General features: G+C 39.5%; 1 protein-coding gene across 6 annotated transcripts in view; it reads right to left on the reverse strand.

Annotated features, from left to right (window-relative positions):
- Positions 1-1,069: 1,069 nt before the first annotated feature.
- kifc3 (kinesin family member C3) overlaps positions 1,070-24,956 on the reverse strand; it is a 49,141-nt gene continuing 25,254 nt past the window's right edge. For 5 of the 6 annotated variants that reach the window (XM_026913627.3, XM_026913623.3, XM_034305178.2 and 2 more), the window contains 20 exons: positions 22,681-22,820; positions 19,257-19,458; positions 19,008-19,144; positions 18,273-18,338; positions 16,365-16,496; positions 15,918-16,148; positions 13,474-13,635; positions 11,450-11,597; positions 11,213-11,343; positions 10,482-10,593; positions 9,961-10,139; positions 9,768-9,872; positions 9,489-9,619; positions 8,487-8,610; positions 7,464-7,593; positions 6,832-7,061; positions 5,333-5,485; positions 4,981-5,107; positions 3,761-3,807; positions 1,070-1,892 (listed from right to left, as the gene is read on the reverse strand). In XM_026913627.3, the coding sequence (XP_026769428.1) occupies positions 1,884-1,892; positions 3,761-3,807; positions 4,981-5,107; positions 5,333-5,485; positions 6,832-7,061; positions 7,464-7,593; positions 8,487-8,610; positions 9,489-9,619; positions 9,768-9,872; positions 9,961-10,139; positions 10,482-10,593; positions 11,213-11,343; positions 11,450-11,597; positions 13,474-13,635; positions 15,918-16,148; positions 16,365-16,496; positions 18,273-18,338; positions 19,008-19,144; positions 19,257-19,458; positions 22,681-22,820 (2,696 nt within the window). In that variant the 3' untranslated portion in view covers positions 1,070-1,883. The remainder of the gene's footprint in view (positions 1,893-3,760; positions 3,808-4,980; positions 5,108-5,332; positions 5,486-6,831; positions 7,062-7,463; positions 7,594-8,486; positions 8,611-9,488; positions 9,620-9,767; positions 9,873-9,960; positions 10,140-10,481; positions 10,594-11,212; positions 11,344-11,449; positions 11,598-13,473; positions 13,636-15,917; positions 16,149-16,364; positions 16,497-18,272; positions 18,339-19,007; positions 19,145-19,256; positions 19,459-22,680; positions 22,821-24,956) is intronic. The other variant, XM_026913625.3, reaches the window with a different exon arrangement.

Consider the following 24,956-nt stretch of genomic DNA (forward strand, 5'->3'; position numbering starts at 1 on the left):
TGTTTTTTCCATTCAAAAAAAACAAAACAAAAAAAAACTGTTGTTATTTCAGATATTTTGCAATGGCACCTTATTTTTTATTTTTTTAATAAATTTTAGAATAATTAAAAATTCAAGAGAAAGAATTAAAAAGATACTTCACCCAAAACACCCATCCATTTTCTGTACTGTTTATCCTACACAGGGTCATGGGGGAAGCTGGAGCCTGTCCCAGGGAGCTTGGGGCACGATGTGGGGGAATTTTGTATTATTTTTGACTATATGATACTTTCCACCATTGCACATTTTTGCCATACGGCAACAATTTACCAACTACCCCCCCCTAAAATTTTTTTCCAAACTTTTTTTATATATTTTTATTACTTGAACTAATATAATGTAATATGTCTGATGTAAATATAATAATTCATTCAGTAGAGGGCTAAATTTGCCTCCTCCCAGTTTTATGACACAAATATAAATGTAATGCCAGAGGTGAGAAGCTTTTCGTGTAGCTACAATGCCTGAACCATTGGCTTATTTAGCTTCCTAGTGTGGAAGCAGTACAGATGTACGAGTTAATTCCTATCATTTACGCTACAGCTGTTTCCTCACCAGCATCTTTTCTCTTTCTTAAAAGAAAAATTACCAGACTGTGCTTGGCTTCGGATATACAGGAGAAGAGAGGTTTACCCCTGTTATAGACCAAATAGCCAATCATGTTTACTTTATTATATTACATATAACAGAAATATTGTGAATCAAGCATCATTAGGCAAATTATCTCAGTGCCACAGTAAAAAATTTAAAGGTTTATTGTAAGGGAAAAAAGGGAAAAATTGAATCCCATCGTGATTTTTGGTCCTTTAAGTCCTGAATTTAGAATGTGATACTTAAGAACTGGATGTTCCATTTATGGAAAAGAATTTGGGTGAGATAGACCTCCATTACTTGTTTGCAACATTAGCCTCCAAGCTCCAATGCACAACTAAAGAGACAAACAACAATATTTGAAGTCAGTGGCATTGTATAGCCAACTTATAAAGATGCTTACACACTGTTGGGAAAGTGAAGCAGGAAAGTAGACTGATCATGTTTAAGATATTTATTAAAAAGTGTACAAAAACAAGGATGCATACAAAGCTATGGTAAAATGAACTGAAGCTAGCAAAACCCCACAGCCACCAACATCCGTTCTCTCTCAGTGGTCCATTTCAGATGAAAAATTTCATACAGTGGAAATGCATTTCTGAATGTGGGTGAAAATTCAAAGCATTCCTATTCACAGCAATGTGGAATGAGTAAGTCCACCGCTGATGACAAAATTGAAAGTATACATGCGTAATCAGGAAGACTTCAATATGCTGCCTTCAGGATACCAAACATACACAACAAGAACGTGACCACTAACAGAGACAGGCTAGATTCGGCCTTCGTTATTGCTTACTGCGACTGCTACACAAGTTTTCGTAAGTACGACTTTGTTCTTAGGCTTTGAATAAAAAGGACGGTGCATTGTGGAAGCAAAAAAAAAAGAATACACCAGCATTTTTCTCTCAAAAAAGAGAAAGAACACACATACTTAAAGATCAATGCCAGTCATGTGATAGTCCTAAGCTTGACTGGGTTTTTAACACCATGAATAATCAGATCAGCGTATTCTAAAGTGCATAGACGTCCACAAACACTGTCTTCGTGTCCCCGAGGCAGGAAAGGGCTCGGAGGGAACGCCAGATTCTTCAGTCACCAACAGAACATTCAAGTCTCTCACAGAAATGCTGTACATATCCCTGATTTGCCAGTTTGGTTCTTCCCTGTCCCCGGGTAAAATAAACTCTGGGTGGAGCATGCTGAAAGGCAGTTTATCAGCACACTCGCTTCATCATATCATCATGTGGCAAGCTTCATTCGTCCTGAGCAAAGAAGAACAGAGAGATCAGATTAAGAAAATGTGCAAGAGAAATGTAATATAAACACAGTCCACCACTCAAACCCATGTTCCTCACTGCAACCTAATAATCCAACTGATTGGCAGTTTTTAAAAAAGAGCCATAGTCTCCAATTTATTGTATTTTCCATACTATAAGATGCATTTTTGTTTTTTTCCCCCTATCTAACAGGTTTTGCAATTTACAGAGTGAAACAACATATACGTTAAAATTACTGCATGATGCTGTTTGTTTATATCTAGAACACAGGTAATAGGGATTCATAGCTCACATGTATTTTTCACATCTGTTTAGATGAACAAAAATGGGTTTAGGAATAAGCATAGCTTGTCTTGCTTACAAGCTTGTCACAGTGTGTGACTCCAAAATTGTGTGTCATGCAAGCTTTGGTAATGTGTACCCAGAAAACACTGATTGGCTGAGAGCAGGGAAGTGTACAGAAACACCGGGGTTTGGACAAGACCTAAAACAGAACTGGCCCAAAAGCAAAACGGAGAAGTGCGAGGAACTTCTGGCAAAAGCGCAAATGATAAAAGCACTTGTAGAACCCAACTTCATAGCATTACAAAAACAACAAGTGACCAAAAAAACCCAAACAAACAAACAAAAAAAATTCAGTGTACCATTCCAAATTCCATTTCCATTTTTCTCAATTATCTTTACTACAGTAAAATGTGAGACCTTTTCTCTTTGTTTTCATTCATTTTTTAATTTCATTTTTCAATTTCTGTACATTCTGTTTTGGTATATATGACACTGCCCCCTAAAGCACACACTTACGTTTCATGCAAATTACATAAAGGAGAATAAACTTTAATTACAAAGTGCTACTAAATGTTGATCAGTGGGTGTAGTCGGTCTCACTTATTAATTCTGCGAATTAACCACCAAGACTTAGACTGTTAGCTTAATCATCTGTGTGTGCATAAAGAAAGGGAAGACTTAAAATACTTAGCATGTATAAACTAATACTGTACACTGATCCAGTGTTTCAGGCCAATATGTGTATAATTCTAGCATCCATGCTGGAACAGGTTTGGGTCATTGAAGGGAAATCTTAATAATAACAGCAGACAAAGACATTCTAGACAATTGTGTGCTTCTTTGTGGAAACAGTTTGAGGAAGACCCACATATGGGTGCAATAGTCAGGTGTCCACAAACCTTTGGCCATATACTGTATGTAGGTGAAACGTCCGATGAGGTAAAGTGTACATCAGCCCATGAGCTACAGCCAATAATTCTACTCCTACGTAAGTGATAAAATTAGGTTACAAAGTAGGTGTACCTAATAAACCTATTTTGTCTCTAAGCAGACTTTACACTCTGATGTGACTTACAGTATGGAAAATACAGTACTTTTTATTAGTCACCACCCATGAAAGTTACATTAAAATGACAGCTTGCTTTATTCATAGATTAGACTAAAGCAAGAGCTCAACACTGGTAGGAGATGTGTGTATGTGGGTTCTGTGTTCATGAGCCCATATAGGTCAGCAAAACAAAGTTATCTGCACTTCACCACTGGACAGCGCAGCCATACGAAAGCAGGTGTGAGTACATACACTCCCACACACTCTCACACACAAACACAGAAAGCCACAGAAAACAACAGGTACTTTGACACACATGGAAATTAAACCACGCACAATGACAAGGTGTTAAAAAAAATAAAAACAAACCACCGACACACTTTTCCTCTCTCACACACTCACACACACCTTCCCTGGGTTAGCGCACATTGTGTTAGATGGGCCGAGAGCGATCAGGTGACACGGATGCCATGCTGAGCTTTTCCATGCCGAGAGACCAATCGGATAAAACCCCACCTACCTGCCCACTGTCCCCAAGCAATGGACTGCCTCTGTCTACCTGTCTGTCTGCAAACCAACCAATCAGAGGAGACCAACCAATCACAATGCAGACGAGGTGACAAGGGACAGCAAATAGGAAAGACGTAGACCCCATCATGGGGACGATTTGAAGACAGTACGGTTACATTGTGAGTAAATAGAAATATGTCGAAAATATATTCAGAAAGTATATTAAGAAAGTCACATGCAAGACAAATGATTATTTATATCCATTAAGTACAAAAGCATTACAAGTATTTCTAACATTAACATCAGGTGTCTGATCTGCATCTGATCTACTAAAGAACATAAAAACACACTAGAATCCAAACATTTAAAGGCCCAGGAAACATAGCATATACAGTAATATTAGTATATCTGAATGTATAATTTTAATCCATTACAGAAATCCTTTGTTGAATAGTAAATCTTACATAGTAGAATACACAATGAGTAAGAAATGAAAGTGTAGTGGGAGGAAGGGATGACAGGAAAAAATGGACCTGGTTCAAGTTTTCAAGACTGAGGACTGTTTGCTTTGTAGTTTCTTGATATAATGACAATCTGCATATTTTGTCTTATTAAATTCTAGAGAGGAAAAAAAGAGAGGCTGCTGATGGAATGATTTTTTTTATCGCTGCTATAATGCAAGTTAAGAGAGGAACTAACTTTCTCAGAGTAACATTAAACATAACTACAATTATAAATAAAAAGAATGACATCTTTTTTAATAAATAACATTTTGCAGTTGCTGGCAAACTGTTATGGTATAAGAGGAATAAAATGGCCCAGGATGTGTTGTTATTGGAAAATAATAAAAGATAGTGTTTACCTGAAGCAAACAATTGTTAATGTTACCCCAAAGTTCATTACGTTCCTATAAAATCACTCCGTCATTTTTTATTTCCTTGGGTAAACAGTTTCTATTCCACATATCTTTTTTATGGTTTTAAGATGACATGTTTAGAGATGCTTTCATACTGTACACTCTGTTCCTTGGGAATTTACACTTTAAGCTTTTTTTTTTTTTTTTTTAAACTTACTTAAAATTATGAAATCTTGTTTGAGAAATGGAACTTTGAAGGCTTTGAAAAACTTCACAATATACACAGACTTCGAGACATTCTAGATCTGTTCTGTCCTTAGTCCTTAATGCTGTTCTGAAACAGATGGGGTGTGTGTATATGTGTGTCTCCTCACCTGGAGCTTGCTGGCTCTGGGATCTTCTCCGTGTGCTGGAGACTCTGGAGATAGAGGAGAGAGAAGAGCCCACACTGCTCGCCCGGGAGATGGGTAAGGGCACGGGAGTTACGGGTGGAGAGTCCAACTGTGTTTGAGAGACAGATGAAGACAGATTTGGAATATAATTTCCAAATGTACCTTGTTGGCTTAGCAAGTTGTGTGCTCAACGTTGGTGGAAAACAGCAATACACATTATATACTATTCATTTGTTTTTTTTTTGAGACACTGGCAGTCACATTATCAGTCACACATTATTTCTTAGCCTTTCTTATGATTATCTGTATCATACTAATATAACTGTGTGTGTACCTCCACGCTGTCGTGGGTAGGTGAGGAGGATGTTGAAGAGTTCTCAGCATGTCTTCGTGAGGAGGAGGCCGGTCCAAGCTCAACTGTGCGAACACGTTGGGCAAACTTCAGAGAGCATACAGACTCAATGATATTGCTCTCTAGAGGAGACACCTGAGAAAGCAAATGAATTAAAAAAAGAGGTTTATTGCACAGTTTCGTATATGAGAATCAGCTTACTTATTTTACAAAAGCGTAAGCATTTTTCCAAATATTTGCAGAGTATTACAGGCTACAGTAAAGACTTAAAGCACCTCAATTCAGCCTCAAAACAGTCCTAGTTTCCTGTAGCTGTAAATTCTGTAATGAGTTTTTTTCCTCTGAACAATGGCATTATGAGCCAGTTTCACTCTCTGCTTACTTAGTGTATCATTAGTTGTTATACAGTTTAAATCAGGGGGCTTTAAACTACAGCCCAGAGCCATTTCCAGACTAAAAGAAGGCCTGCCCTGCTATAAAGAAAGTCTGAAAATAAAAAAATATGGTTTGAACACTATGTCCATATCACACTCCCAATCTATTCCTCTTTCCCCTCTTCAAAATGTTAATCCTGCAGTAGGGCATTAATGTTACCAAACCTGGCTAACTGCATTCTTCTCACAACCCAAGGGGTTTGTAATTTTAGAACTGGGTTATTTTTAAGGAGATTTTGTTATGCAGTCTGTGTTGCTCTTGTGTCAAATACAGAGAATGGAGACCAGCAGGGGGAGCTCTGAACGAAAAAGAGGTCAGGTCAGACCAGCTCAGGCGAGGCCCAAGTCTGCGCTAATGTTTGTGTATAGTTTATTCTCTTTTTGCCTTTTTTTTTTTTTTTTTTTTTTTTTTACCATTAAATGTTCATGTGATGCTTCATTAGCATGCCTAAATAACACTGTAAACATATAGTCTAATTAATCTCGCATTTAATCTTGCAGCTTGATGTTCTGATGGAGATTGCTCATGTTTATATTCATAGAATTTTATATTCACAATAATATTCACAGAATTTTATAAAAATGGAGCATGTGGAACGTTCAGTAAACAGAATAATAAACCTTGTAAATGATATTACTGGAACTTGAAGAAAGATTTTTTTATGGGTCTTCTCCTGGGTAGTTAGGTAACACGTTTCATGTCTTTTGAGAGCTTCATTTTCTTTTGAACTGAGAATATTATTTTCTACCTTTTTTTTTTTTTAATAATTTTAAAATTTTCTTTTAGTATTCTTTCCTCTTCAATGTTACATCCTGAAAAGACAGTAAATAAATGCTATTGCTGATAAGCTGGTTCGTTCGCATCATGACATTCTTCTATAATAAGTATTAACTGATTATGTATTACTGTTTTATAACTTTATAAGTTTTTGATAATAGATGGTGCTGCATGAAGAGTTAAGGCAGAGGTCACCATTTCAGTCATCGCAAGCCTAGTTAATTATTAGTGTGTGATTAGAAGCAATAACTGAAGCAGTTCACACACACCTGGACCAGCATGAGTGTCTTGCTGTCTCCGCTGAGCGAGTCCTGCAGCAGGTACGTGAGGCGTGAGTTTCTGAAGGGAACGTGTGAGTGGCGCGAACGCAGCGCGTTGATGACGTCACCCAGCGCCGAGAGCGACTTATTGATGCACTGAGCCTCACGCAGGCGGCTTCCCTCAGCGCCAGATTTAGATATTCTCTCTGAACCAGCCAGATCCACCAGATTCAGCTTACCTGCATAAACATGCATACGAGAAAGAACAGTGACATTATTAAATCCATTACTAAAGAGTTTGTAAAAAGTTAAGCTGCTGTAACAGGTACATATAAGCTCCCTGGACAAATAATTAGTCGCATTCACTAGTAGCAGTGCCTTATTGTACAATGTCAGTAGGTTGTACAACTGGATTAATGTAATTTAGCATAAAAGAGGACTGCCATACACTTTGACTAGCATGCAGTTTATGGGATTGTTTGGAACAGCACGTGAAACGGCAAGACTAAAGAACCTTCGGAACGGAAACATGTTTTGACAAATCAACTAAATGAGGCTTTAATGGAAAATTCTGGAGGGAAAAAAGTGTTGTTTTGTGTGTGTGTGTGTGTGTGTGTGTGTGTGTGCATGTGTATCGTCACCTGAGGTGCGGTGTCCTGTGGAGGAGTTGAAGCCGGCCACATTAACGATGAGGAGAGCATGAGAGCGAGAGCTGTGCTCATTCAGGTTGGTACATGCTGTCGCCCTGTTCATGTGACCCAGCTCAAAAACCTACAGGGTCAAAGGTCAAAGATTAAGCATCCACTCATGCTGCAAAGTCATTGTACTACACAAACATGGAACATTTGGAATAAGCACAGCCTCCTGGAGCTCACGGAAGTGTGTAAGACTTCTTCTTCTTCTTTTTTTTTTTTTTTTTGAGTTTTCCATCTAACCGATCCAGAATGTTTTTTTTTTTTTTTCTTTTTCTCTGGTGGGACACAGAGCTGGTGTGGGGTAAACAAACAAGGACACAGAGCTGGTGTGGGGTGGCCATGGTATGACACAGAGCTGGTGTGGGGTGGCCACGGTATGACACAGAGCTGGTGTGGGGTGGCCAAGGTGGGACACAGTGCAGTCATAGCAAATCAGGACTTAATGCAAAACAATCTAATCAAGCAAATGCTGTAAGTGTTTTAGCATATGCTCAATTAAATGATTCCAATAGTTGGATTAATACAAACTGTTTTAATGTTTAACATGTTTGTAGATTTTTTTTAAATAATAGTATATAGTATTAGAATTTTCTATTTCTGTTTTAATTTGTATGTTCAATCAATAATTTACAGGGATGGCTACAACTTTTCCTAATAGTACATAAAACCTACATCTCTTCTCTTGTTAGATAAGGTAAAAACACGAAACTTCATGTTTTTAACATTAGGTATACAAAAGAAAAATCTTAAACTCAAAAGTTCTGGGGTGGCCAATGATATTTCAGAGACCACCCCTTAGCTCCACTCCTACATTTAATGCCCTTAAATCTCAAGAGACACATTACGTCTGTGCAAGTTGCAAGTGACAGGAGACTCAAAACTCAAAGCAAAAGACAGAAATAAAAACATCCAGTAGATCAATGTTTACATCAAAATTAAATATAAATTTTTTTTTAAAAGAGCTCTCACCTTATTTATATCCTCCACACTCTCCACCGTGAACTCGGTGAGACCAGGCACATACAGTTGACCGCTGCCATCCGGACACAACTTAATGTCCAGCTTCTCACTTGGGTTGTCTCCTAACAGGTTCCTGAGAAATAAAGGTTATATAAAGGTTTCTTCCCAAAGCAAAATTACAGAGAGTAACAATCTATCAATACCTTGGAATATGTAATTAAATTTATGATCAATGATTGATTAATACTCTATTGTTTAAACAGACATGTGCAGGAGTCTCTCCATACACGCTCATACACTAGGTGGCATCGCACCAGCAATCCATCAATAAAACTATAAACAAGAAATTGCGATTAACTCTGATATGCTGTATTTTCCCCTCACTACATTCTGCCTCCTGTGCTACAACTATACTCGCCTCCTGCATTCAGATTAGTAGTTCTTACTCGTAAGCAGTCTGCCAATCAGACAACTGAAAAGCCAGCACTTTCTGACTACTCAAAGGGAATAAATGCAATATTTCTGCTAATATTTTATAATATGTAATATCGCATATTATAAAATGGATAGTTTCGGTCTAAAATCTAATTGGCTGAGCTATGTTTTAAGGTGTACCAGGTTTTATACCAATAAACTGTTACACCACTGCCATTGTTTTCTCCACAGAATACCCTAATCTATCCCTGTTATGTTGCTTAGCATCCAAAGCTTACTCATTACATGGTGGAAGAATTGTTTATGGCAAATATTATTAATAATAATGAACCTTTTTTAACGGAACATTAGATTTTTACCACATTGTTCTTGTCAGGTTTATAAAAACAATAATCCATTAGAAAGTGTGCTTTACAGAGAATTTATCATGGGTAAGAGGGTTTGTGTCACATCTAAGAACACCTTTACTCGTGATAAAAATCACTGTAATGCATGACCTTTTGTGGCGTACTGCTTTTTACCAGGACTTGTGTGGGTTCCGAGTGTGTGTGCACGTGTATGCGTGTGCGTTCTTACCTCAGTGTCTCGTTGTAGATCTCCACCATGCTGACAGTGATGGTGTAGTGCCAGTCAGGCATTTTCTCAGACACCTCAGAGAAGAGCAGACGCAGAGCTCGCTGGTTAATGCCGGGGTCCTGAGGAATACCCTGTGCGCGTGCACACACACACACACAAAATATTATACACTTACAAGTCAGAATAGTTTTGTGTGACATCCATCACTGGTGCCTGGTTATTTGTTTCTGGTCAAACTATTATATAGTCTTAGCATTTCCCCAGCCCCCTCACATTTACCTCCATGGTGTAGGTTTTTCCTGAACCTGTCTGCCCATAAGCGAAGATGCACACGTTATAGCCATCTATGCAGGATGTGACCAGAGACTGCACTTCCTGAAACACCTGTTCAATCAGAAGAGAGACTACAAGGTCACTTCACAGGCCACTAAACAAGCAACTCAAGTAACAGAAACTGCTGTGATCTCCTGACCTCTGCCTGCGTGGCCTGAGGTGGGAAGACCTTGTCCATGTCAAAGGTCATAAGCTTGCCCTTGCTGGAAAGGTAGAGCACTGCATCGTCGTCAGAGTCAAAGGACACCACACACTTGCTGTCAGCCTCCGCTTCCTCCTGGCAGATGGGACGCACGCGACAGAACACACGGATGTTTCCTGTGGAAAAGACAAAATGGATTAGCATCAATTTATCAAATCAGCTGCTGAGAATCAGGTCATTTTTCTTTAGCAAAGCCAGCTAGTTTTATGCCATTATTAAAAAGATATAGGGAGTTAAACGGTTAAACAGTTAGACAAAGTAGCCATAGCAACCAATAAGGCAGCAATAAAATAAAACTCTCTTTTTAATTATTTTAGTACTAGTATAAATAACAGTATAAACTAGGTTTACATGTATGCTTCGGTAATATAATTAATTGTAATTCTGTAGAAATACTTAGAACCCCTACTGTACAATTCATATTGAAAAATGTACGTCCTACACAGTACAGTTTGTACCTTTGAGGCGAACCAGTTCGTTGTGGCACTTCTTCCTCAGGTTCATCTCCCGCTTGTATTTGCGTAGCAGCTCCTGGTTGGTGTTGCTCACCTCTGCAATCATGTGGCATATCTACACAAACATAGATTCATTACATTCAAGAGGGCAAATAGGGGATAAAAAGGGTTTCTTCAGAGTCCCACCCCAAGACGAAAGCCGAAAGTAATGCAGAGGGTTATTTAGTTCCACTTTGAGCTAAAAGTTGAGAATATAGACTATCCCTGCTGTTTAACTAAATAATTTATTCAAAGTAAGATTAAGTAGCTTAACAATGTCATTTGCTCAAAGTATGTAAAGGATATGTATTTATAGAAAAGACATTAGGTAAGGTAGACTTAAGTACTATTTGGATGGGATAAGATTTCCGGATGTGTCTGTTAAGTAATGTTGCCGGAGGACATATTTAGCAATTATGATCAATTTGCATGGGACAAACGATACCTCTGTACAAGTCACAGAGATGGGAGTGTCTTCAGGAAGTATGCATGGTAAAAATACAAAAAAAAAAAAAAAAAAATCTATGTGTACAACATACACCTCATTTTAATACAAACTGATTGCTTGACCTTTATTATAAGCACTTCTTATATGTTTTGTGGCCATGCAAGTTGTTTGATCATTAGTAGGTCACATGACCACGAATGTATGTATTTATACCGCACATTACAGAGTGTTTATATGAGATTCTTACCTCCTGCTTAGCCTCAGCAATAGCATTCTGCAGCATGTAAGGGAAGTCCAGGACCTGCCTCTTCAGACAGTTGTAGTCACATGTAAGTGTCCTCAGAGCAGGCTGCAGAGTCAGCAAATTCATCCTTACACCTATATGGGAAAAATAAAAGGATTAGATATACACTTACATGCACACTGCACACACACACACACACACACACACACACACGCTCACATTGGCGGAATGCGCACACACCTGCAAGGTTTTCATGTACAGCTTTCATTTCGCTCTCGGCTCTGATGAACGCCTCCTCGATGACCCTGTTCTTCTCCTCCTCAAGATTCTGAATCTCTGCCTCTAGCTGGCTTCGTGTTCGCTCCATCTCACCCTCATATGCCAGGATCTGACACAAACATGCACACACAAACACGGTGTGAATAAAAGAAATAATTAACAGATGGATGAACAAATGTGTGTTGAATACATTAAATTAATGTAATTTAATGTCTAATGTGGGCCAGTGGGAGACAGCTGGAGGCTTTGGGGGTCGACCAGGATACATGTGAGGATGTTTTGTGGGACCATGTCTCTTAATCCCGCTGTCTGAGAAACTGTGTACATAATCCTCTACAATTTATAAGGTCAAAGGTCCACAATGGCCAAAATCCACCAACAAGGATCCCATTTTACCTTAAGTAGGAAATCATTAGGTGACATCACTCTTGTCTAAGCAATGTAGAACAATAAATCAGACTGGAACGTGTCAAATACCAATTCTGTGTTTTAAATCAATACTGGACTGACAGTGATGCATTGTATCCAATAAGAACAGTTCATTGACATCTGTAAAACTGTCATTTTGATTAATCCATTATTACTTGTGTGGAAAGGATTGTCACTGCATTGGATATTGACACTGGTCACATTTTTCACTGCTGACCCAGGTCAGGGAAATCTAGCTGACCTTAGACAGCCTGAGTGTGACTTCCATGTTGCCCAGAGTATAGAGCTGAGCACTTACTGAATTCAGCTTCAGCACAGACAAAAAAAAGAGAAAGACAGAGAGTGAGATAGAATGACAGACTGAGAAAGTTGGATGAAAAGGTAGAGTGAAAGAGAACATTCAAGAGTTCGTTCAAGTAAACCCATAAATTACTAGGGCCTAGCTGAAATTCTGATATCAGTTTAGTTAGTCAAGCCAATATAACTTCTTATAATGTCACTTAAAAAAGACAATAAATGCTGAATCAATGCTGAATCCTTCAACAGGTCTTGAGGTGCAGCCATCTGCCATCATCAAGAGTTTTAATCCCAGATGTTAGTCATCCATGAAAATAACTGAACCTTACAAATAAACTTACGTTCACAAAAAATTTGAGTAGGTGTTTGATAATGCCTTTTTCTTTCTTTCCTTTTTTTTTTTTTGCGTTGTTTCCACCAACCTGCAGAACCTATATATCAGCCAATGGATAAACACTATATGGCCAAAGGTATGGGCACACCTGACCATCACACCCATATGTGGGTCTTCCCCAAACTGTTGCCACAATGTCTGAAGCACACAATTGTCTAAATTGTATTTGTATGCTGTAGCAGTACAATTTTCCTTCACTGAAATTAAAGGGCCCGAAAATATTCCAGCATGACAATGCCCCTATGCACAATGTGAGCCCCAAGAAGACATGGTGCGCCAAGGTGGAGTGGAAAGACTCAAGTGGCCTGTACAGAGCCCTGATTTCAACCAGAGTGAAATCTTGGAACGCTGACTGCACACCAAGTCTCTTTTCCCAACGTCAGTGCCTGACCTCACTAATGCTCTTGTGGCTGAATGAGCACAAATGCCCATGGCTGCAATCCAAAAGAAGAGTGGAGAGTATATCAGCAAAGGGGGACTCAATGGGATGTTCAAAAAGCACATATGGGTGTGATTGGTCAGGTGTCCACAAACTTTTGGCCATATAGAGCATCAGTTGAGCTGTAATACATACATACATAAACCAGCATACAGAACCTTACTTCATTAGAGGACGAGACCAGGGAAACAAACCTGCACCATTTTTCAAACAAAGAAATTCAAAGAGACTCCAGAAAAGATCATGGGAGCGCACCATACCACTCTCATACACCATCATAATCAGGAGCAACAGCCAGAGGACAGAAATACACAACACAGCACGTAATCTTTGTTTCAGAGTGTTCTGGTATTCACATTAAGTTATTTAATGGATACATCAGCATAAGATGTGACTTGGAGTGAGTCTGTGTGTGTGCGCGTGTACCTGCTGGCGAAGCTCGCTGCTGGTTCTCTGGCTGTCGTGCAGCTTCTGCTCGAGCTCTCGGAGGAGCTGCCGCTGGACCCCCAGCTGCTCCTGGAGAGCCTGGTTACGCGCCTGAGCCTCCATCAGAGCCTGTTTCCACTGAGATGACTCAGCCTCTGCTGCCTTTCTCACATAATGCACACACACAGAGAGAGAGAGAGAGAGAGAGAGAGAGAGAAAACCAAAAAATGCTGTAGCAAATTTGATATGCACTTTTAAGTTGCACTCATTTCCTTGTATTTTCAAACAAGATCCACAAGAACCTGTTGCAAAATTGTGTGTATCAAATTTGACACTGTAGCCTTTATCTGTAAACTGCAGGATATATTGCCATTTACTGTATTTCATAAACGAAAAAAGATAAAGATACGCTAAACAAAAAATGTCTGTTGCAAATAAAATAATAGTCTTAAAATATTTTTTCATTAATCCGTATTTTTAGATGTCAGAAAAGTATAGTGTTGGAGCTGGTGACTGAAGTGATTGTCAGGTGGGGGTAGATAAGAATAAAGATTATTCTTATCTACATAAAGACATAAAGACCAGATACTTTTCATGAATTAAAATCATTATAATTAATTATGCTAACCAAATTCAATAAAAAAATTAAACATAACCAACATTCAATATTTTGATAATAGTGCTTTTTATCATGTGTCAGGCTTTTAATGGTTAAAAAACTGCACTAGTAACAAACAGCCCAAGGGAAGCAAACCACAACATAACAGAAGTATTGTTTCCAGAGGATGGCTCAAAGGTGATGGAACACTATCTCTCTGATGGAAATTCACTGATGGAAGTAGCGTGGTAAAGTTGGTTTTATACTCGATACTTGCTATATATTTGTCATGTATTTTTTTAATAAATAAAATGAGTAAAATGAGCCAAGTGCAATCAAACATATTTCAAAAAGTTCTCCCCTAAAATCTTACAAATGCTTGCTTAAAAAACCTTAGTGATCTGCCTTTGTGACTAATTAAGGGATCATCTACATTCACAGATGACTTTATTAGGAACACTCTATTAATACTGGGTAGAGCCTCCCTTTGCTCTCAAAACAGCCTCAATTCTTCGAGGCATGGATTCCACAAGATGTTGGAAACATTCCTTTGAGATTCTGGTCCATGTTGACATGATTGCATCACGCAATTCCTACAGATTTTTCAGGTGCACTTTCATGCCGCAAATCTCCCGTTCTACCATCCAAAGGGTGTTCTATTGGATTCAGGTCCGGTGACTGGGAAGGCCACTGAAGAACACTGAACTCATTGTCATGTTCATGAAACCAGTTTGAGATGACTTTTGCTTTGTGACATGGTGAATTATCATGCTGGAAGTAGCCAATAGAAGATGAGTAAATTGTGGCCATGAAAGTATGCACATGGTCTGCAACAATACTCAAATAGGCTGTGGCATTCAAGCGATGATTAATTGGTATTAATGGGCCTTGACAATGGGTGTGTCAAGAAAACATTCCCCACACCATTACACTACCTCCACCAGTCTGGACTGTTGACACAAGGCAGGTTGGGTCCATGGATTCATGCTATTGGCACCATATTCTGACCCTGTGTGCCTTAAATCGAGAGCAGAAATCGAGATTCATCAGACCAGGCTATGTTTTTCCAGTCTTTAACTGTTCAGTTTTGGAGAGCCTGTGCTCAGTGCAGCCTCAGCTTTCTGTTCTTGGCTTACAGAAGCCTTTCAGTTAACCACAATTGTACAGAGTGGTTATCTGGGTTACCGTAGCCTTTCTGTCAGCTCAAACCAGTCTGGCCATTCTCTGTTGACCTCTCTCATCAACAAGGCGTTTCCATCCGCAGAACTGCCTCTCACTGGACATGTTCCTTTAGTGCACCATTCTGAGTAAAATCTAGAGACTGTTTGTGAAAATCCCAGGAGATCAGCAGTAATACTCAAATACAAAAACTGAAATACTCAAACCAGCCTGTCTGGCAGCAACGATCATGCCAAGGTCAAAATCAGTGAGATCATATTTTCCTCCCATTCTGATGGTTGATTACCTGAAGCTGTTGGCCCGGATCTGCATGATTTTATGCATTGCAATGCTGCTACATGATTAGCAGATTAGATAACTGAATGAATGAATAAGTGTATAGGTGTTCCTAAAGAGGTGCTCAGTGAGTGTAGATACTAGAAAGTGCATTAAGAAGTAGATTAATTATTTCCTATGGATTCAGCTAGAAGAAGGACAAAACACAATATTACTTACAGTAAAGATAAACTTTCAGTTTTCCAAAATGCTCACTAATTGAAATATATTATCTATTTTTTTTGGTCTGTTTGTCATTATGATTTGTTCGCCACCATACATAAAAGTAAAAGTAAATGTTGAAGGCAGAGTGACGATGCGGTGTGACTGAGAGTATCTGCACAGTTCTCACCATGGCCTGAGATGGCGCTGCTGCACTGTGCCGTCGCAGTATTTCCTCTGTGTGAGCGAGCTGCTCTTGAAGCTTGTCTCGGCTCTGTAAGGCCTCCTCCAGTTGCACATGCAGCTCGTCCACTGCGCCCGCTCTTTCCCCAAGCTGATGCTCGAGCTCTGCCATGTGCCGCTCATACTCCTTACAGCGCTCCTCACACAAGGAGAGTGCCCCTCGTAGGGCCGCTGCCTCCTGACAGACAAATGGGGATGAAGTGAGACAGGGAACAGCCCACATTTATGCATCCACATTTATGCTCTAGGATCATTTTTGCCCTTTACATCACACTGAATATTAGACATAAGAAGTCTGATTTGGCTGTGAGGGCAGGTGTTTGTGTTTGTGTGTTTGTGTGTGTGTATTACCTGGCTGTAAGGGCAGGTGTGTGTTTGTGTGTGTGTGAATTACCTGGCTGTGAGGGCAGGTGGAGGTGGAGCAGGTGTGTGCAGGCTCATGGATGCTGCTGGACTTAAGCTCCTGTCTGAGCCGCTGATTCTCGCTCTCTAGGAGCTCCAGCTGCTTCTCCAGGTCTGTCGCCCCCTACACACAGACACACACACACACACACACACACATGCACGTAAATGAATCCTGCTGAAAGACTGCACTGCATTCGTATGTAAACTAGGTCAGGCTCAGTCTCAAATTGTGACAGGGAGTGTCTCAGCTCTCACCAATAAAAACAGACAGAAAGAAAATGACAAAAACTGAATGTAGACACTGGACTCACTGTTACTGCAGTCATGAAAGTCTCCTTATCTTAATAAAACCTCTCATTTTAGGATTAAAAGTACAGTCAGTGATTATTGCAAAAGTTATCTGAAGCTAGCTGTTTTGAAATTCAAAATTCAACCAAAAACGGGTGAGCTGCCTCAGCTAGTAGCCTGCACACTGGTACAGAAGGAGGAGCTGTCTTGAACGACAACAAAATTGACAGACAAGTGAAGAAGTTAAGCTTGTCCTCATTGGTCGGATGTTGGCTGTTCATATAATTTGGGTTTTTTTTCCCCTCACTTTTTTCAATCTCAGGTGTCACAGAGACCAGCGTTAATCCTCTGAGTATATACTTTAATGATCTGCCAGAACACCTTACCAAATATTCCGAATTATGTCACTGAAAAAAAATGACTTGAGTCAGGGTAAATTGGGGTGAGCATGCTGTCAAACTGTGAAAAATGTCACTACATCAGTTTTACCTCATTTTTATAAGAAACAGACTCTGAGATGCTCAGAACCATCTGTCATGGCTAGAAGGGAACTCTGTGGTGATTTATATACATTTATGTGACCATATACAGTGGTAATGCATGTTTATAATATTTAAAGATATTTGCAAGTTATATTTAATATAATATAATATTTTATTAACCAGTGCAGGAAAGATGTTTTTGGGCTTTATGCTTGTGAAAACGTTACACAAAACTAAACTAACAAACAATTTTTAGCACTTATTTATGTGACGCAGTGTTCAGTTCCTTGCATGCATCTAATCAAAACAGTGATCTAGGTTGGATATAGCAGCTGAGATGAGATTTGTGCTTTTGACTACCTCTCCTAACTGATAAGCTGCAGTGTGACACACAAGTTCAATCCTCTCATTCATTAGTCAGAATTCAGGGCTGTTAATATAGGGTTACTGACCAAAAAAAGGCTGAGAAACCCTGATCTAAGCTAACTGGTCACCACACTGCTTATCACTCAGCCAAATAAAGAAGTGAAAATGTCTGTCAGTTTTTTAAAAGGTGGAATTCATTCTTTTAAATGGAGAAGGAAAGAGTGCAAATTTGTTTCTTTTAGTTAATAATTTGTGCAATTTCTGTCAAGACATTAATCCTGCATTCATCCTGCCTTCATCCTACATTCATATTAGTGAATGACTCACAGGCAACCAGTCATTTCTTGAGGCAATGCATTACAAGGAGCTATGATTCTTGTGACAGGAACAAGGTTTTCTCAATTCTGTCTAAACGGGGTGGACTTTACAGAACTGTGACTGACATGTAACATCTAACATTTTGTTTCATTAATGGTTAACAGTTATACTTGTCTTCACAGCTCACCAAACAACACTTTCATGGATAAAATTAAATGGCTATTAAATGTGCGATCCAACAGGCAGAATATGTACTTTGCTAGTTTTAGTTATGCAAAGTAGTTATTACACATGGTGACAATTTAGACACTTTGTTTCAGTAAACTCCTCAGACCACTCCTATAGTGCAAGTTCTGTGATTCCAGATGTTCCCCCTGTTCTCTAGTCTCCAACTTTCATCTCCTATCGTCTTCTAGTGTCAACACAGACCAAGTCTCACATACCAGCTCAGAGCGCAGTCTCTCCACCTCCTGAGTCCGGTCCACCAGTTTCTTCTCCAGCTCCTCAATCTGAGAGGAACACACACACACACATACACAGAAACACACCACAAAGTTTCACTGGTTACTTTACCACCAACAAACATTATGATATGCATGTGTATATCGTGTGTATAACTGTCTGATAACTGCCCACTAAACTGTTATCATAGACACTTTAGAGGAGCATGATCGTAATGAGTATTCGCATTCAATGATTGTTTGCAAAATATGGCAAAAGGTACAAACGTACACAGAACAGTGTGCTGACTGAGAAATACCTTAAAAGTACAGTTTGTAATGTAATTATAGGACATTTCTTGTCCTATAATTATCACATAATTATCCATTACATTCTAGCTATATTTGTATTCATTTATATGGATTTATTGCCATAGATAAATTTAGATAGCTAAAGTAACATAACCTTGCATGGTATATAAATATCTAGCTCACAATAGCTAGTTAGCTATAACAGTTAGCTTGCTTTTTGGTACAAGTGTCAAGCCGGATCAAAATGCTATTTAAGCCAACAAGCTTCAAGCAAATGTTCCATGAACTGCGTTACAAAAATGAAAGATGCCTCGGTAACAATACTGGTATACAAATATTTTTATATTACTGTAATGCCAGGTCATATAACTAACATGAACGTTTATTATGAGCACATGCCTGCCTAGTGTGTATCTGTGTGCTCACCTGTGTGTGCAGCCCTGTGATGAGAGCAAGCTGGTGCACTTCTTCTTTATGCCGAGGCTGTGCGTGAACTTTCCTCTCTGCAGCAATGTCAGAATAATCCTGTGGATGCTGGGATCCTGCACTCAATCGCCGTACACCTACAAAATGAACACACACATCCGTCAAAGAGTCAGTGAATGCAACAAGATCACCTCTCAACTCTCAGCTCCACTACAGATTATACACTAAACCTTACACTAGTTCACTTACTTGTGTTGAAGCCAGCTTGGCTGAGCTGGCTGTCCTGTTCGAGAATCTCTTGATTGGTGAGTGGATGCTCTTGGCTTGTGTCTGCTTTGTTCTGTTGGTCTTGACTGACCTGCGGTGCGTGTAGTCGGTGTAGAAGCCGCCTGTCGGTGGCGTCTTCGCTACGCAAACGAGCTTGGAATTCACACACTTTCTCTTGAAGAGCCTGTGAAGTAGACAACACAAACTAGTTATATTACTTTCTCTTCAGGGATGTATAGATTCAGCAATGTCGTGCATCTCTATCAAATCATTGCACTACTTTGTATCACATCAATAACAGGGATGCTTCTGCCTAATTTTAATATTCAAACATCTGTATAGTTAATAAATTGGGTGATGTGATCAAGTATCATTTTCCCACTGCAATTAAACTTGAACTTTGGCTGCTTTAAAAGTATCTTTCGATTGCCGGGAGGTCATAAGTTCAAATTCCAATGATGCCACAGCCATCTGTGGCCAGGAGCCAATGGAGCCAATGGAAAATCAGAGTGACACTATCCAATCACAGATGTCTATAAGCTCATGTGGGCAGATAGCTCTTTCCCCAGAGTGTGTTACTCTGCCCTGTGATGCAGCATGAGCAGCACTTCTAAAACATATTGTTGGCTGACTTTAGGTGTCTCAGTGGGCATGTGTTAGCCTTTACCTGCCTAGTTGGAAGCTGTTGTATGATATTGTATGGGGAGAGGTAGCTGGAGGGTGGGAAACTGGCAGGTGTCCAAATTGGGATGAAAATGGGGAAAAAAAAACAAAACACCCTCAATGAGACACCCTAATAAATGCTGTTTAGGAAAACTAAAACATGATACAAGTCCAGTCGTTGCATAACTGAACCATTCTACAGTGGAAAAAACCATTAAAGTCATAGAAAAAGGAGAAAATGAGCTTGCAACTATCTCAACACGGGATCAGCACATCCATCGCTGACAAAAAAAAAAAAATAAAAAAAAAACGTCAAGTACATTCACACAGATAAACTAGCAGAGTCGACTAGCAGAGAGCAGCACTATAGAGAACGTTCTCTGTGGAGAGAATCACAGAGAGAACAAAAAGAGCTCACAGCTAAACACAAAGATGGAGAGTGAGAAGGGAGTGTGAGTGGATGATGGCAGAAATGGGAGCATGTGACCCTCTGTACATGTGAGACGCAGAGAGAGCCAAGAGACAAATATGAGAGCTAATCAGGCAGATACATTAAGCTCAGGCAAAACACAAGTCTCAGCTCTTTAATGTTCTTAATAGCTTAAGAGATCAACTGTGTAGACTACCCGGGGTCCCTGAAAACTGATGTGAGAATCACTGAGTTCCGGGACGGCTATATGGGCAGAAGACTTTATTGTCATAGTGGCAATGATCAGACAAACAAAAGCTATAAAGTGAACTTTTTTTAAATTATTAATCACCTAAGGAACAGAACACGACGCAGCATGCTGTTTTATAAAAATAAACCATGTAAGGGTACTGTGATGAGGTCTGATGTGACATGGAGTTACTTTCATCACCCCAAAGCCTGGACTTCATGTGATCTGAAAGCTTGGATAAAAGTGATTTATTCTCTTTACACCAGAGTGATTTGCCAACAAGTACAATTTTTATTTATGAGTTAATTATTAATGAATAAAAAACATGTCATTTTTTAAACTGTTTATAACATTTATTGATATGGAACGTCCATGAGACAAGTTCCTTGTCATTTAATTTATAGCAGCTATAAACAGTTCCCTCACCACCCTTGATTTTTTTCTCTCTCCCTCTCTCGAAGTTAGTAGGACAAAAAAGCAGATTGTGAAGTTACAGAGAAACAAGAAAGTGCAAACTCCTCTGTCCTGAATACTTTCCTGTGGTGGAAACCTTACTGACTGTTACAAAGTGCTGACCCCGGAGGCTCTTTCCAGAAAGGATAACAGAAAACTTCACAATAGCAACAGTTATACATTATCCTTTGTTAAACAACAACCTCTTTTTAAATATAATTTAAAATTTGTTTATTTTTAGACTTAAATTGTGTAGTGTGCATGGTGTACACCATACACGTCCCTGGGAATTAGACAGTGCATTAATATAAACTTATCATTTAAATTACAGCCGGAACTACTGTCAGAGCTGTGGTACAGAAAATTAAACAACACCTTCTGATTAATCAGATTTGAAAATTCAACAGTGTGGTATAATATTGTACCTTGATAAAGACACCAGAGACAATGGAAACAGGGAAGAAGATGACGACGAAGACGCTGAGCAGCACAATAATAAAACACAGCAGCACTTCACTGGAAGTCAGTCATGTTTAGTTCTAAACCAGACACATTAAATGCTTAACATAAAGCGTCAAATATACTCACACATGCCGGCTCGCTAATCTACCTGACTGAGTTGGACTGTACTGTAGAGTTGAGTTAGCTGGATGGTGGAGAGTGTAGAGCTCTAGTAATAAATCCCGTTTTGCTAGGCGTTAACACTATAAACTGAGCTCGATAGAATGTCAACACACTGTAGGCCGGGTACACAGTTGTGACACACATGCATGAGCGTCCCACGTCAAAGCTTTTGTGTTTGATCATAAAGTCGCTGCACATTCAAAGGAAAAACACCAGCCTCTCAAAGACATGAACACAGCTGGGGAGCATGTGATCAACGGCCAATCAGGGATGAGCATGAGATGTGAAGTGAAGAGACTGGAAACTCGGGTATGAAGCGTCCAGCTCATTCCCATTTATAATTCTCTCACTCTCTCCCTCACACTTTTACACACACACACACACACACACACACAGGCGCACACGCATGCACGCACACACAAAGACAGAGACACAGAGGCACATACAGACACAGAAAGACACACACAGAGACAGACAGGCAGACACACACACACACACACACACACACACACACTACATTTGTGAGATATTTCAGTGTCCTATAAGAACCTAATAAAGTGGCCACTGAGTATGTAGTGCACTATACAATGTCCAATACAATACACCAAAACAAGTGTGTTGGAAATTAGCTGCTTACATCATCTTTAGCAATCACTTACATTTAATTAGAAAACATACAATAATAAAAAAAAATTAAATTGAACCACATGGTATAAACTACAGGGTTCATTTTACCAAAACAGAACAGAACATGCAATATGTAAATCTTATGAAAATTTGAAACAGTGAACTCTGTTTTGACAGACCTGTAAACACATACAAACACACGTCTCTTCCTCTTGGACATGCTGATGCTCTTTAAAACACACTCTGCTTTACTCTTTCAAATGTACACTCCTCTTTCAATATCCTAATAACATGGGATTGAAGTTAAATGAGCAGATAGAGAAGCTGAAAGTGTGTGTGGTGTGTGTTAATTCAACTTGATCAGAAGGTGGTAATGTTACCTGTATGAGCAGCTGCTGGTCAGAGAGGGTGGGATCGGAGAGGTCCGAGGTCAAACGGCGGCGTTGGAGGACTGAGTTTGGCAGCGTCAGGAAGGAGCTTTCCTCCTCACCATCGCTGATCAGGAAATCCACTGAGCTTGCTGCACATGCACGCACACGCACACACACGCACACACACGCACACACACGCACACACACGCACACACACGCACACACACGCACACACACGCACACACACGCACACACACGCACACACACAGTATATATTAGGGATGTAGCCAGATAAAAATAGAGAATAGGCAGCTCAAAAATTTTTTATTTTTAAAGAAAGCTTGCTGGAGACTACAGATGTACATCGGGCCTCGTGTATGGCAGAATGCAACTAAAAAAATCGTGCAAGTGGGAGGTTTTCACTTTCATATGGGCACAAGCAAGGATGAAGACCACGAGAGCATGAGCTCCTGCACTATGCACTTACAGTGTTCATATATTCATCCTTAGTAACTGCTTGGTCAGGGAGGTGGTGATTTAAATGAGAATAATGTTAATATTCTGGGAAACAGAACCAACTAAATTAGTTAGAAAATATTACAAGCAGGTGCAAACAAATATAATAACTGTGAGAGAAAGATTAAAAAACAGACCCAAGCACATCTCTAGCCAAGACAAATTATGAACTCGAGTGATGTAACTGAGGTTGCGGAACTGTCAGAGCCACAGTTCACATACCAAGCTGACAGCGCTGCAATTTCTACATCTGGGTTTTTCTAGTGTTTTCCGGGGGCATAGTGGTAGGGCTCATATTTAATTAAAATGAAAGAAATGAAAAAAGGTACAACTAACATACTAACATTGGCCTTTTCTATGATATTCATAGTAGCCCATTAACAAACATATTCTGTCTCCTTGTCTGACTTTACTATAAATGTAATAATTCTCAGGTTAACACAAACACTGATTTGGCTACTGTAGCTACAGGCTACTAGTGGTGACATCTGCAAGCTACAAAAATGCTTGTTCTATAAAACAGACAGGACTTGTTAAACAACCTAGCAATATAAGTTTTTACCAGACATGACATTTGAGTGAGTGCACAAGGAAGTGTGGAAGGATTTGCTAAACTGGCTGCTATAAATTTCCCTTAGCTACCTTAGCCTTCTGGCTCCAGCGCAAAATCGAAAACTTCAAACACATCTTGGCTGATGAACTACATTTGGAATATGGGGGAAATTGTGATCCTTTACGCTCTGGACAAACTATATGTTCAAAGATGGAGAAGGTTACAAACAAAGCTGTACTCATATCATGTACTGATCATCCTTTCCTTTCTCTAGATGCCCCTGTCCATCCATTTCCACAGTAACAAATTCAAGGTCATGTGGAAACAGGCACAGTGCGATAAACACAGTATGTTCACAGATAAAGGGCTTCTGTGAGTGACACATTAACCTAACGTAGGTGCCTGCATATATGTGTGTGTCTCTGTGTGTGTGTGTGTGTCTCGATTTACTGCACAATCTACTGCACAGGGCTTCGGAGTCTTATCAAGGGAAAAACAATCATGGCTCTGTACTCCTACAAGCCCTGACTACACACAAAACAAGGTAGTGATTGAGACGGATTTCAGTTTCACCTGAAACTTTTTGTAATCGCTGTAAAGGCTACAGAGACAATACTGGAGGAAACACACACACACACACACTCAGCAGACATTCAGAAGGTGTAAGGCTTGTAAATTCACACAGCAGATTAATGACGTCAAATAGAACCTGTGGCTTCATGCTTTCGAGATGGGAAGGGTGAACACAATAAGCTTGCCATTCAAGTGGTTAAGGTAGTGATCACAATGTTGCTAAGCAACTGGGAAGCGTGTACGCAGAGCATGGCTAACTAAAGCTGGCTTTACAAAGTACAATTATGAAAAATTAACCAAAGGCGGCATACAACAATGTTCCAGCAGTGTCAGACATGTTTGAAAAGTCAGAATGTGACCACTGCTATGATATTAATATTAAAACAACCAATGGGAGGACGGAATAACGAAGCGCCAAACTCATGGAGCAGCTACAAATATGGTAGTGCTAATGGACTAAAGACTTTTATGACATAAGCAGAATATAATATTTGTCACAGGTCTATCGTTAGAGGAGCTTCATCATTTAATCTGACATGGAGAACACATTTCATTGCACATTCAATTATAGAATTCGGCCAAGATTTTATTGGGATCATCTTGCCTAGTGTGTCAAGTAATAATCTTAAAAGACCACTGTAAT

The sequence above is a fragment of the Pangasianodon hypophthalmus genome, chromosome 6 (genome assembly GCF_027358585.1).
Source record: "Pangasianodon hypophthalmus isolate fPanHyp1 chromosome 6, fPanHyp1.pri, whole genome shotgun sequence".
NCBI classification, from domain to species: domain Eukaryota; kingdom Metazoa; phylum Chordata; class Actinopteri; order Siluriformes; family Pangasiidae; genus Pangasianodon; species Pangasianodon hypophthalmus.